General features: G+C 38.4%; 1 protein-coding gene across 1 annotated transcript; it reads right to left on the bottom strand.

The window, feature by feature from the left end:
• Nucleotides 1-2,144: 2,144 nt before the first annotated feature.
• Nucleotides 2,145-9,487, bottom strand: nr1d1 (nuclear receptor subfamily 1, group d, member 1). The gene is made up of 8 exons (XM_048198209.1): nucleotides 9,059-9,487; nucleotides 5,830-6,141; nucleotides 5,662-5,750; nucleotides 5,405-5,549; nucleotides 4,371-5,092; nucleotides 4,095-4,280; nucleotides 3,775-3,985; nucleotides 2,145-3,087 (listed from the first exon to the last, which is right to left on the bottom strand). Exons 1-8 carry the CDS (start codon nucleotides 9,108-9,110, stop codon nucleotides 2,891-2,893), a joined length of 1,914 nt encoding a protein of 637 aa, XP_048054166.1. The 5' UTR covers nucleotides 9,111-9,487; the 3' UTR covers nucleotides 2,145-2,890.
• Nucleotides 9,488-12,632: the final 3,145 nt, after the last annotated feature.

Raw genomic sequence — 12,632 nt, 5'->3', positions numbered from 1 at the left:
ATTCCAATTAATATCAATTCAACTGCAGTTGGTTTGTTTTGATTTAAACCTTCATAACTTAAAAAATACAGCTAAGTAGCACCATAAAACAAAATAATAACATGATAACATAATAATAAACATGTTTTGACAAATGTTAAAAACGGAGTTATCTCGTTTTGCAACGAAACTCTTCATATATAAAGGTCCTATGCAATATATAGTATTTGTTTGCATAGCTAATTGAAACATACTTTACCCCCATTCTTTCCAAATCACTTTGTCATATGTAAAAAATATTTGTTGAAATTAATTCAAATTATTGTACTTAGTTGATTTATAATTAATAAATGAGGTAGGCATTGTATTCTTATCCTGTTTTGTTGTATTTTAATTTTTTCCCCATTTGCTTAATATTTTCTGATTGTTTTTTTACTGTTATTAAATATTTTAATAATATTTACTAATATAGTAATAACCATTTGCAAGAACTTTTAGATGCTTTAGGTATTTTGAGTTCATTTGTTTGTTAGGGTTGCAGTATTATTAAATGGCCCATTCATTTTTTATAAATTTCCAGGATTTAATATTTCCAATGTTTCTCTATTTATATATTTGCCGTTCGAATGTTGTAGTCTGTAATTTTTTTTTGTTTGTTTATAGAAGTGAGCTTAATGAGCTCATTAAGGATGAATTAATTTAATAAAAAATAAAAAAAAATACAGTAAAACTGTAATATTGTAAAATATTATTAAAATAGCTGGTGTCTTTTAAATTATTTTATTCATGTGATGGCAAAGCTGAATTTTTAGCATCATTCCTCCAGTCTTCAGTATCATTTGGTGTTCAAGAAACTATTAGTATTGTCATTGTTGAAAACAGTTGTGCTGATTTAATATTTTTGTGGAAACCGTGATACCTTTTTTCAGCATTCTTTGATGAATGGGTAGTTCAAAAGAACAGCATTTACACTACCAGTCAAAAGTTTGGAAACATTACTATGTTTAATGTTTTTGAAGTCTGTTATGCTCATTAAGGCTGCATTTATTACATAATAAATACAGAAAAAACAATAATATTGTGAAATATTATTACAATTTAAAATTATGGTTTTCTATTTCAATATACTTTAAATAAAAATGTATTCCTGTGATCAAAGCTGAATTTTCAGCATCATTACTCCAGTCTTCAGTGTCACATGATCCTTCAGAAATCATTCTAATATGATGATTTATGATCAATGCTGGAAACAGTTGTGCTGCTTAATATTATTTTATAACCTGTGATACTTTTTCAGGATTCTTTGATGAATAAAAAGTTTGGGGTCAGTAATTTTTTTTTTTTTTTCTTTTTTTGAAAGAAATTATTTTTTTCAGCAAGGATGTGTTAAATTATAAATTATAAAAAGTGATAGTAAAGATTTATATTGTTCGAAAAGATATATATTTTGAATAAATGCTGTTCTTTTTAACCTTTTATTCATCAGTGAATCCTGAAAAAAGTTTCACAGGTTTAAAAAAATATTAAGCAGCACGACTGTTTCCAACTTTAATAATAACTGTGTATCAAATCATCATATTTGAATGATTTCTGAACAATCATGCGACACTGAAGACTGGCGTAATGATGCTGAAAATTCAGATTTGCATCACAGAAATAAATTATATTTTAAAGTATATTAAAATAGAAAACCATAATTTTAAGTTGTTGTAATATTTCACAAAATTATTCTTTTTTTCTGTATTATGAAATAAATGTAGCCTTAATGAGCATAAGAGACTTTGTTCAAAAACATTAAATATAGTAATGTTTCCAAACTTTTGACTGGTAGTGTAAATGAAATGGAAAACTTTTGTAACATTATAAATGACTTTACTGTCAATTTTGATCAATTTAATGTGTCCTTGCTGAATAAAAGTATTAATTTACCTTTTAAAAAATCGTACTGACCCCAAACTTTTGAAGAGTATTGTACTGATTTAATTACCTATTTTCAGAGGACTCTACAGTCTTATTCAGTGGCAGCACTTACAGAAAAGAACTGGCTTCATTTCAGCACCCACTAGAGGACACAGCCTTAACTTTAGTATATAAATTATATAAATAATTAAGTACACACATAAACAGACTTTTTTGACAAGTTAAAAAAAGACAACACACTGTACTCTTGTTTCATAAAATGGCTTTATGAAGTAGAAGACACCTGAAATACATTTCTGAATGTTGTTCTATAATATGCATTCACTCTACTTGTATATCTGTGCTCGTATATTTATATATCATTTGCGTTGAGCATGTGAACTTTACAAAAAATATATTATACATTTTAAAACATTTAAAGTATGTATATCATATTTACAAAAATTTTACAAAGTCACAGGGAGGTGAATATGCATGAAGGTTCATACCACATATATCTTGTCATTTGCATCATAGCTAAAATGATCATTTAATCTCTGAGTGTGGGTGTAGCTGGAACCCAGGCCTGGGTATGAGGAGACGCTTGATGTTCTGCTGCGGTCGTCTCCTCTCTGGAAGTGGCCTGGAGATCCTTCTGGCCTGGCTGTGACTCCTTGCAAGAGGCTTTTTGCACTTGTTCCCTATGTAGATGCAGTCCAATTTGTGAGTGTTTTTTGTCTGCTTCATTATTACCACCCATTTCAAGTAAGCAATGAAATGTTTCAAAGACCCTTTTAACTGCCCTATATGGTTAGCTTGCCATAAAGGCTACTGACCGACCATTAGGCACCAAAGCATCCCTTCAAATGTGTCAAGTGCTTTTAAGTGCCAAAGGCATTAGTTTGTTTTCTGGTTGGTTCTCTTGGAAAGGGTTCTAAGTGTTCGTACCCTTTTTTTTGTCTTTCAGTGGTGACCCACTTTAACTGGCTTCTCATGGCAGTGGTTTGCAACCTCAGGCATCAATGCGGAAAGAGAGCAGTTTCTCTGAGTGCATGTTATTAAGCGTGCGCAGGTCAGGAAGTTTGAGGAGCAGCTTGGTGAATCGGGAGGCGTCGCAAGGGGCGCTCTTGCTGACGAGGGTTCGGAGAGCCCGGATTAGACTTTCCTGAAGCATCTCCACAGAATTCACATTTTCAATTCCAGAACGGTCTGTACAACAGAAACAAATTATGAGAGACCAAATCAAGCTAATTACTATATGATATATATGTAGTGTCAAACCATTAAAGGGATGGTTGACCCAAACATCATTTATACATTTCTTCTGTGGAAGATATTTTTTAAAATGTCTCAGTGTTCATGTTCATACAATGAAAGTCAATGGGGTATGGTGTTGTTTTGGGCATCATTGATTTTCAAAATATATTTTTTGTTTTCCACAGAAGAAAGTAAGTCATGGATGTTTGGAATGACATGATTTCTGATTTTTTAATGAACCCAAAAATGAAAATTGTCATCATTTACCCACCTTCACATGGTTTCAAACCTATAAGGCTTTGGATGATTTTCGAAACACAAATTAAGATCAGCGAGATTAAGATCCAGAAGGGTCATAAATCATCATATGAAGTGATCATATCTCTTCTCAACACTTGGACTCAACAGCTTGATTCCTATGGATTAGTTTAACAACTTTATGACCTTTTTGGATCTTCTACCTGGACTTTCAATGGAGGGGACAGAAACAACTTCTCAGGTTTAATTAAAAATATTTTCATTTTTGTTTTGGAGATTAAGCGAATTCTTATGGGTTTGAAACAATGTAAGGTTGGGTAAATAATGACAGAATTTTCCTTTTTGAGTAAATTATCCCTTTAACACTAATATGCAACCTACCTGCAGAAACCAGCACCACTGCAGTGAAGAGTCCCAGTTCTTCTGCTGAGAGCTCTAATGCGTTGAGTTTTTCACTGAAGTCAAACATGGTTCCCAGCAAATCGCCCATCCCCATGCTTTTCAGGGCCTCCAATCTATAGGTGGCGCCTGAGATGAACGTTACAGTTTTTTCTTTTACATCAAACAGAGAGGCGAAGCGTACCATGAGGACCTGCAGGAGAGATTCAAAAATAAAACATACTTAGTAAAACCTAATTGACATTGAAGCCTTTTATATATGACAAAAGTCAGATGTTTTATCTGAAATACCATTGACTTACCTCAAATGTCCCAGCCTTCAGCAAAGTGACCTGGTCGTTTTGGGATAGAGTGCTAAACCCTGGTATGTGTTTGGCGAACTCCACCACCTCTCGCACCGCTGGGGTGAAGCTAAGAGAGAAGTCTTCCCAAATTTCCTGGGGTGTTTTGTTGGGGTCTGAGTAAGGATGCATGTTCATTGGACAAGCCTGGAAAAAAGAAATCAGTTCCAAATAAAAAAAAAAGTTCCTTTCCTTGGTGCTAAGTATAATACATAGTTAGAATTCCAAAGGTCTTACCAGCAGAATCTCTTTGCGTTTTTTCCAAGGACAGTTCTGACCCTGGGGGCTGCTGTTTAACTCCTGACTGTGGTGGATGCCGTAGAGGTTACTGTTTGGAGATCGCTGGTCATTGTTATTGTGCTGCTGATGTTGTCCAGGTGCTTGGGAGGCTTGAAAATGGAGGCCATTTTCTGCTGGAACCTCAAAGTTGTTACAATGATGAGCGACATTATTATCATGATGGAAGATGGTGTTGTTGCCATTGAGGTGGTATCCAGCCATGCAGCGGTTAATGCTTCGGTTGTCCAGCTCGCCGTTGTGTGGCAGCAGCGCTGGACCTAACTTATCATGGGCGTAGACGAAGGTCTCGCGGTGTGCCCGGGTTATGGCGGCGATGGTTTTGTCTACTCCTGGGCTGGAGCACGGTGTTGGGGAAGAGGTAAGAGGTGGGGGGCTCTGAGCCGGTTGCACCGATGGGGATGTTGGGGCCGGAGGGGATGGGGATGGTGCTACGGGCACTGCAGGAGGCTGGGGTTGCGGCCCCACTGTAAGGCCTGGGCAAGGAGATGAAGAGGAGGCTGTAGATGGGGACGAAGAAGAAGAGCAGGGGGTGTTTGATGTGATGCTCGCCAGCTGGAATTCATTCTGAAGCTGGTTGTTCACCATGTTGTTCATGGCGTTCTGCATCTCGGCCAGCATACGCTGCTTCTCGCGTTTTGGGATACGGCCGAAACGAACAGCTGGGGGTTGAGAAAGTACGGAAAATGTCACAAATGTGTCATATTTATGTTGTATGCCAATGTTCTATTTAGAACCTTTTTGAGGAATGTAGGAAATATTGGTACTATGTCTGATATTAGGTGATATTTTAGATCTTTTCATTTATCAGGATCCGCTAAAATTGGATATGCTCACTTCCCCCCTTTTTACATTACTTTGGCCATCATCTTTTAAGAACACTAATAATTTAGAATTTTAATATCAGTACATCCCTAAATCCTTCTGTTATTGTTTCTCTGTATTTCTCAAGGCTTGGTTGTACAGATACTCACCATCTCGGGACATTCCCACAGACAGACACTTTTTGAAACGGCACTGCTGGCACCGGTTCCGGTTGATCCTCATAATGGTACAAGTTTCATTCTTCAGGCACTTTTTGTACTGGATGTTCTGCTGGATGCTGCGTCGAAAGAAACCCTGTGGACAATGCAGATAACGTAAATGTAAATTTTGTTTAAACAAAAGCTTTAATTAAAAAGTAAAATGTTTATTAAACTCTTGCAAATGTAAACAGATGCTATTTTCTTACCTTGCAGCCCTCACAGGCATGGACACCATAGTGAAAACCGGAAGCCACATCGCCACACACTTTGCACAGCAACACCATTCCATTCAGCTCTGGATGGGAAGTTAGATGTTATAATAATCGTTCTCCTGGATGCCATACTCTACATTAATCAGGTAAAGTATCACTTACTAGTAAGGGTGGCAACTGATTTGTTGGGTGAATTGCGTGCACTTCCACCATCATCACGGCCTCTTGGGGATCCACTAGAGCATGATGAGTTTCCCTCCTCTCCTGATCCAGAACTCGAGCTGCTGCTGCTACTGCTGCTGGTGTACATGCGAGAGGAATCATGGGATCCATTGGGGGATGGTGGGAATGAAGAACCAAAGCAGGGTTGCGTAAAGGACTGCAGGCTACTGTTGGAGTTCTCACTGTACATGGACACGGGGCTGGTGCGGTTGGGAGAGCCCCCACACGATCCGATGTATGATATTACCCCACCTAGTGATGAAAAAGAAAAGCACACTTACTAGATTGCTCTCTCTTCGCTGCACTATGCGAAAACAAAAAGTGAGAGAGGCCCACCGAGAAGGGATTTGGAAATGTTCTCAGGTATTTTTGTTCTCCTCCCTAAAACCGTTTCATTAAAATGTTCCCATAAATACTTCTGTTGGTTACACAAGGAGTTTCACTAAAACAGATGGTGCTTTGGAAATGAGGAAGTTGGGAGAATCCGTCCCGGTGGAAAAACTTTCTAGGAACTGTTATTGTAAACTGGATGGGGACATTAAAAAAAAAAAAAAAAAAAATAGCGACCACTCCTTTTTTTTCCTTGAGTTTGTGTCTCAGAGGGCTTGGTTTAGAGTTTCACTGGCACTGTGCGCAAGCCACATTTGCCTCATGTTATTTCTGTGTATCAAATACACAACTCTGCATGATGGGTTGGTAGCACATGCCTAGACATGTGAATTGATAAATAACATTTACAACTCTGTTTTCGTTCGACTTATATCCTGCTCATTAGTTCACATCATCAGCTCAAATCAGATAAGACTAGTCAACTTTGCTCTTGAGGAACTGTGCAGTGTGCAAGAGTGTACACCTTGGCGTCGACTCTAGCATGTATACTATTCCCTAGTGTCCGATACCTCCTGCTGCCTTTCCTAACCTTTGGTCCCCTGCAGTTAAACTCAGTATTGCTCTTGTTTTACTGTTTCCTCCTGTACACCTAATCACTGCGCTTGATGGAAACTACTTTTTTGTGTGTGTGTACTTTGTACCTTTATTTTTCTCTTAAATGATACAGCATTATTCAAGTGTCTATACCAACTCTACAGTAATGAACGCAACTTTCGTGCACAATTGCTTGACGGATAAACTGCAGTGTTGTTGTTGTTATATCAAAGTGTTTTGCAAGTTTAATCTTGACAGCATTCTAAATGTCAAAGGCAAACCAGTGTAGAGATTGCATAACTGTGCACTAGCACAAAAGGTCAACAAGTCACTGTGTCAGGTGGAGCCACAACATGGAAACGTGTTGAAGCTTTGACTCCCCTGTTCTGCCTCAAATGCTCCTGTCATGTATTAGATTTATCAGTCAAACTCTTTTAGACTAGACTATTTTAACTTTTTAGTAAGTGAGTTTATTGTGGATGTCTGTTGTAGTTACGTGGCAACAGTGTGGTTGTGGATCTTCACCCTGCTTGGGCTCAAAAACGTGCTTTCTCTGGCTATTAAATTGTTTTGAAATCTAAACGCTTAAGACTTTCCTAAACATTCTGTCAAAGGAAATACTTGTGTAAGCACAACAGGGGCGCGTGTGAGCTGTTCAGGCGTATCATTGAGGAAGCACGCCTCCCCTCCACGTGCGCCACACAAGGACAGCCTTTCAACGAGACTCAGTTCATTAGGCACGCCTCTCAAAACACACCCGCTTCGCCATTCATTCACGCACGCCAACACGCAATGAGCAAGCCTTTCCACTCTACATTAATAAATGCTGTCAGTGTTTCCATAGGGTTCATTATATGTGTCCCTTAGGAAACTCCATACTGGGCGTTGCAGTGAATTTACGACAGGTAAAGGATGTTCTTAGAGTACAAACTCCAACATAGCGATATATTAATATAAATAGCTGCTATTTGCGATAACGACCAATATTATTTTACTGGGGAGTGATAAGAGAAACCTTACAGTCAATGAACGACTGACCAATCACAATCGAGCATTGCAGAGAGCCGTAATAAGAATTTGCAGTCAGACGTTTATTAGCATTTAATTCAAATCATGAATTTAATTAATCAGAATCAGGATCTAAAGAAGAAATATCCAAGTTATAACGACAAATAAAACCAATTATAAAAATACGCTGACACATTTTCCTTATTGTTGTTTCATAAACTAAAGTTAGCCATCATATTCTGTTCATAATCAATCTATTAAATAAGCTATGTTTAAACACTAGGTTAGGTCCAAGAAATATTTTGTGACGCTGTATTCATGTCAAAGGGGGAGAAAAAAAACTGTTACGTTAAACTGGATCAATTTCATGTCCCAGTTTTGATGTGAACACGGGTTAACGTGATGTCCTGCCCCGCGTCTCGCTCTAGTGTCCAATCGCAGCGCGCACATGGCTCACGCTACAGCGTCACACACGGGTTCGCGCTGGGAGGGCAGACACATCGCAAGGCGGAATTATGTAATGAGTGCCTGCGCTTACCAATGGCTGTAGGCGGAGAGCGAAGAATGAAAACAAAAAGCACATGGCTAGGCTCGGCGGTACATGTGAATCTAGAGAGGATCTTCGACGCTCGCCTGCATCATAGGGATGTCCGTACACCTGACTTTTCAGTTATGACCTAGTTCCCCGAAATTCATGCGAACACTGTGTCTTAACCCGTGATGTCCTTGCCTTCGTCTGCCATTTACATTGTATCTATATCGAGAACATTACGCACGCCAAATACGATATAAACATGCAAATTTTGCATACCTAATCAGTCGTTTCACACACACGAAGGCACGTTTATAAAGGCATAATGAAGTATCTACACATTAGAAATATTTTGTCCGTCATTATAGCCTACCTCAGCGATTATTTGTTTCAGAAACATACATCGTTAAATATTAAAAAACGAGATAATTCGTTGAGCCCTACCGCCAAATATCATAGGCTACGTCGATTTACTGTCAAATCCGGCAGATATATTATACAGGCTATATAATCAATCATATATATATATATATATATATATATATATATATATAATCTGTGACGTTTTACCGCACCAAGCAGTGATTATAAATTTAGTTTGGATCCGTTTGCCCAACAGTCAGTGGTGCGTAACGCAACACATTTATTAACATGCATTTTAATGGTTAAGCAGAGACTGGTCAACAAGCATCCAGAGAGTCTTACCTGTGTTGTTTGTGTCTACTGCTGTCGTCATGTTGAGCCCCAGTAAAGTCATGCAGGTTTTTGACAATCTTCAATGGAACACCCAGAGAGGAGATGCACTCTCTCTCTCTCTCTCTCTCTAGATGCACTTCTGCTTTGCTTATCGGTTCTTCTTTACGATAAAGTCATAACTGCCAAGTAATGGCTCTCCTGAAATCGCATAAAATGGATGCGCGTCTGCTAGATGCTGGTAAAAGATGGTAAAGGCTGCGCAAAGACGTCTGTGAAATGTGGATCATTCAGTGAAAATGTATCATACGCCAGTGCGCCTGTCCTGTCACTTCGCCCAATCTGTGTCGCTCTGAACTGTTCTGTCAAGTCGGCCCGGTTTTGCTTAGGCTGCCTCGTTCCAAGGAGCATGCTTGGATGAGACGAGCGCAGGCGCACCCACTTCACAGTAGTTGCACGAGGCTAGAAATGTGTCCATGTGACCTCGATGAATACCTCGTGGCCCAGTGACACAGTTTCTCCACAACACATTTTGGTACGAAGTTTAAAATTCCCCGCGCACGTGCGTGCCTCAGTGTTGGGAAATGTCTAAGATGAGGAGTTTGAAATCGCCTGATGTAAAGAGGAATCTTTTGTATGACTGTGCTTGCGTTTTACGCGTGAAATATGTTTTTATATAAGAAGTTTTCAGTGCAAGGGATGTAGACTTCTCAGTAAATGTGAAACTTGTCAGCACTCCTTACGTCAGTCTCATGATGGGAAGATCCCATCATCCCATTGTTCCCAGTACTCAAAAAAATGACAAAATGGCAGTGATGGACACACACATCAAGTACTTGAGTAAAAGTACAGATACCCTATTACTCCAGTAAAGGTATACTCATTTTCGATTTTCATTGAGTAAAAGTACCAAAGTACTCAATTTTTAATACTTGAACGTTTTAATATGATGAACGTTGATTATTTATTTAGCCAGCAGTCATTAGTCTGAACTAATAAGTGAGTTTAGTGCAGACATTTACTATTGATCTGCAAATAGTCAAACTTTTTATTTTATTACCTCAACTTGTTAGGCTATTATACACTATTAAACATTAAACTTAAATATGCTAAAATATCAATTTAGGTTACTGATTATTCAAGTGTGCAAACAAGTGAATATTCCATATAGTATATTTAAAAGTGAGTAAATAAATTAGTGTATAGCTAAATATGTGGCTATAAATACAATACATTGTACGTCACATGGGGCAAAAAATGCGTTAACATTTTGAGAGAAACATTATGCAAACAGTAGTTTTATATCACTTGAAACTGCTACAGCATCGCAGAAGATGCATGGATATTAATATGCTTTATTTTACCAACAATCGCCAGGCAGTGACACGCAAATCCTTACATGTCGAATGAATCGTTCAGTGTGATTTGTAAAGCAATTCATCAGGGGTGAGTTTCCCGAAAGCATCGTTAGCCAACTATGGTCGTAAGTCCCATTGAACTCTATTGGTAAAGACGGAACTTGCGACCATAGTTCGCTTTGGGAAACGCACCCCAGGTTCATTGGAAAGATTGAACGCATTCATTCACGTGTCTCAGTGGGGGTGGAGATTTCTGCAGTTCGGAATAAGGAACGAACGATATGTTTTTATGAAATGTAGTGGAGTAAAAAGTACGATATGCCTTTGAATGTTGGTGAAGTAAAAGTTTCACAAAATAAAACTGTCCACCTCTCCAAAATGTACAAATAATAATTTTATAGTGTGGCATTTCTAACTTTTAAATGTCTCATATTATCTTAATATTTGGCATAAGAACATTGGGTATTACCACCTTTGCAAAAGTATTTTGAGTGATCAGTATATTGATTGCTGAAAAGCATTTTGATTGCTATATTCCACATAGCTAAGCAAAGGCTAGAGAGTGAATATACAGTATATCACAGTGCATTACAGAAGTAGAAAGTGGAAAAGTGTCTCAGATGAGGAGGATCTGGTTATGTGCAGGGGACTGCAGTTTTCACAGTTGGATACTTTTTTTCTGACACACATAGAAATATCAGAAAATTGACCTAATCATGACAAATATATTCATTTACATGATTGAAAACTGAGATGATGCGATTGTTTGTTGGCGAGATGCTTTTACGCACTTCTGTTTCTGTTCAAACAGGTATTGAAGGTGACGCTGGGAATAATATTTTAACTGGCGACCAATTAATGTGGACAATTACGGCTTTAAACCAGAGTTTAAGGTGAGGTATAAGTACAACTATATATTTTGCAATACAATTTATATAGGCCAACTGTAACCTATAATAAAGTTACCTATTATAATAACTTTAACCTATATGTAAAGCGTTATTTTGGCACTTCACGTGCTTTTTCAGCATTTGATGCTATTTAAGGTTATTTTCAAAAACAGCAATTCACCCCCAAAATAAGTTTTCACTGTGTCCCAGATAGAGCGCCTCCCTTAGAGAAAAACTGACCAGCTTTTGGAAGACCATTATCCTCCTTTCAGGGCTCCAGCATGCAGGCACGTGCCTGAGAACAAAGTCGTGCTACTTAAAAAAAAAAATAGACCATCTCGCAGCAATAAGCAGTCTCACATCAGTAACATCACTTACAGTGACAATGGCACTGCACGAGCCACTTGTTGCATTCACGTGAATCTCTCGGGCGCCTTGTTGCAGGTATGATTAATCATTCTCACCTGTACAACAACACTGCGTGACGCTGCACGTGACTTTCAGCCCTTAAACGTAGATGATTCATTGGTGTGGCGAAGAGCTGTTTGCACCAAGTATTGCCTGATGTTGTGAACTGACCACGCCTGTCGCTTCTATTTTTGGACCATATCTTTATGGCAAGTCTCTGAATCTTTGTGCTTGTTTAGTCTATCACGGGGATGGGATAATAACAGTGCCTCTGCAAAAGCGAGATGGTGAAGTTTTCGTCACGTTTGCACATCACGTTACCTGCACCAAACACCATGAGACCGGGCGCGCGCGCACCACGTAATCGCATGAGTGGTAATCGCATAGATTCCCGCGTCTCGCAGCAAATGCACGACTGTGTTGGACATATCGCTGAGTTCACATGCAAAACCACTCCGTCCGCGCACCGTGCGCGCGCACACACACACACACAACTCACTCGGAACGCGCCGGTGTAGCCTAACATAATCCGACCAGCAGGTCTTTGGTTAGTGCTAGATTTAAAAAGCAAAATTAACTGACCTGATACGAACTAAAAACGGTTAAATCAACAATAGTTTTATTATGCCATAATGAAGAGTACTATGAATTAACATTGAGTTATTTTGGATACAATTTTGAAGTTATCTTAAAAGCTTAAGGAATCCTAAAGCTAAAGTTATATTAGTTTTGAAGTTATAACGCCCCCGACACGCCCCATTGAAAGTCAAATGTCGATTGTGCACGTGATCACAACTGCAGTTAAATACAGCAGAATTAAAGATTTAGTTGCAAGAGGAAATCCGGTAATGATAAAAAAGTTTTATCCTTATATTTGCTTTTATGAATTATGAGCATCATATGGCAATGCCATGGTACTCTGATCTATAC

Source organism: Megalobrama amblycephala, linkage group LG1, assembly GCF_018812025.1.
Source record: "Megalobrama amblycephala isolate DHTTF-2021 linkage group LG1, ASM1881202v1, whole genome shotgun sequence".
Taxonomy (NCBI): Eukaryota; Metazoa; Chordata; class Actinopteri; order Cypriniformes; family Xenocyprididae; genus Megalobrama; species Megalobrama amblycephala.
The sequence above is the reverse complement of the archived record's forward strand: the minus strand, read 5'-3'. Positions and strand labels throughout refer to the sequence as shown.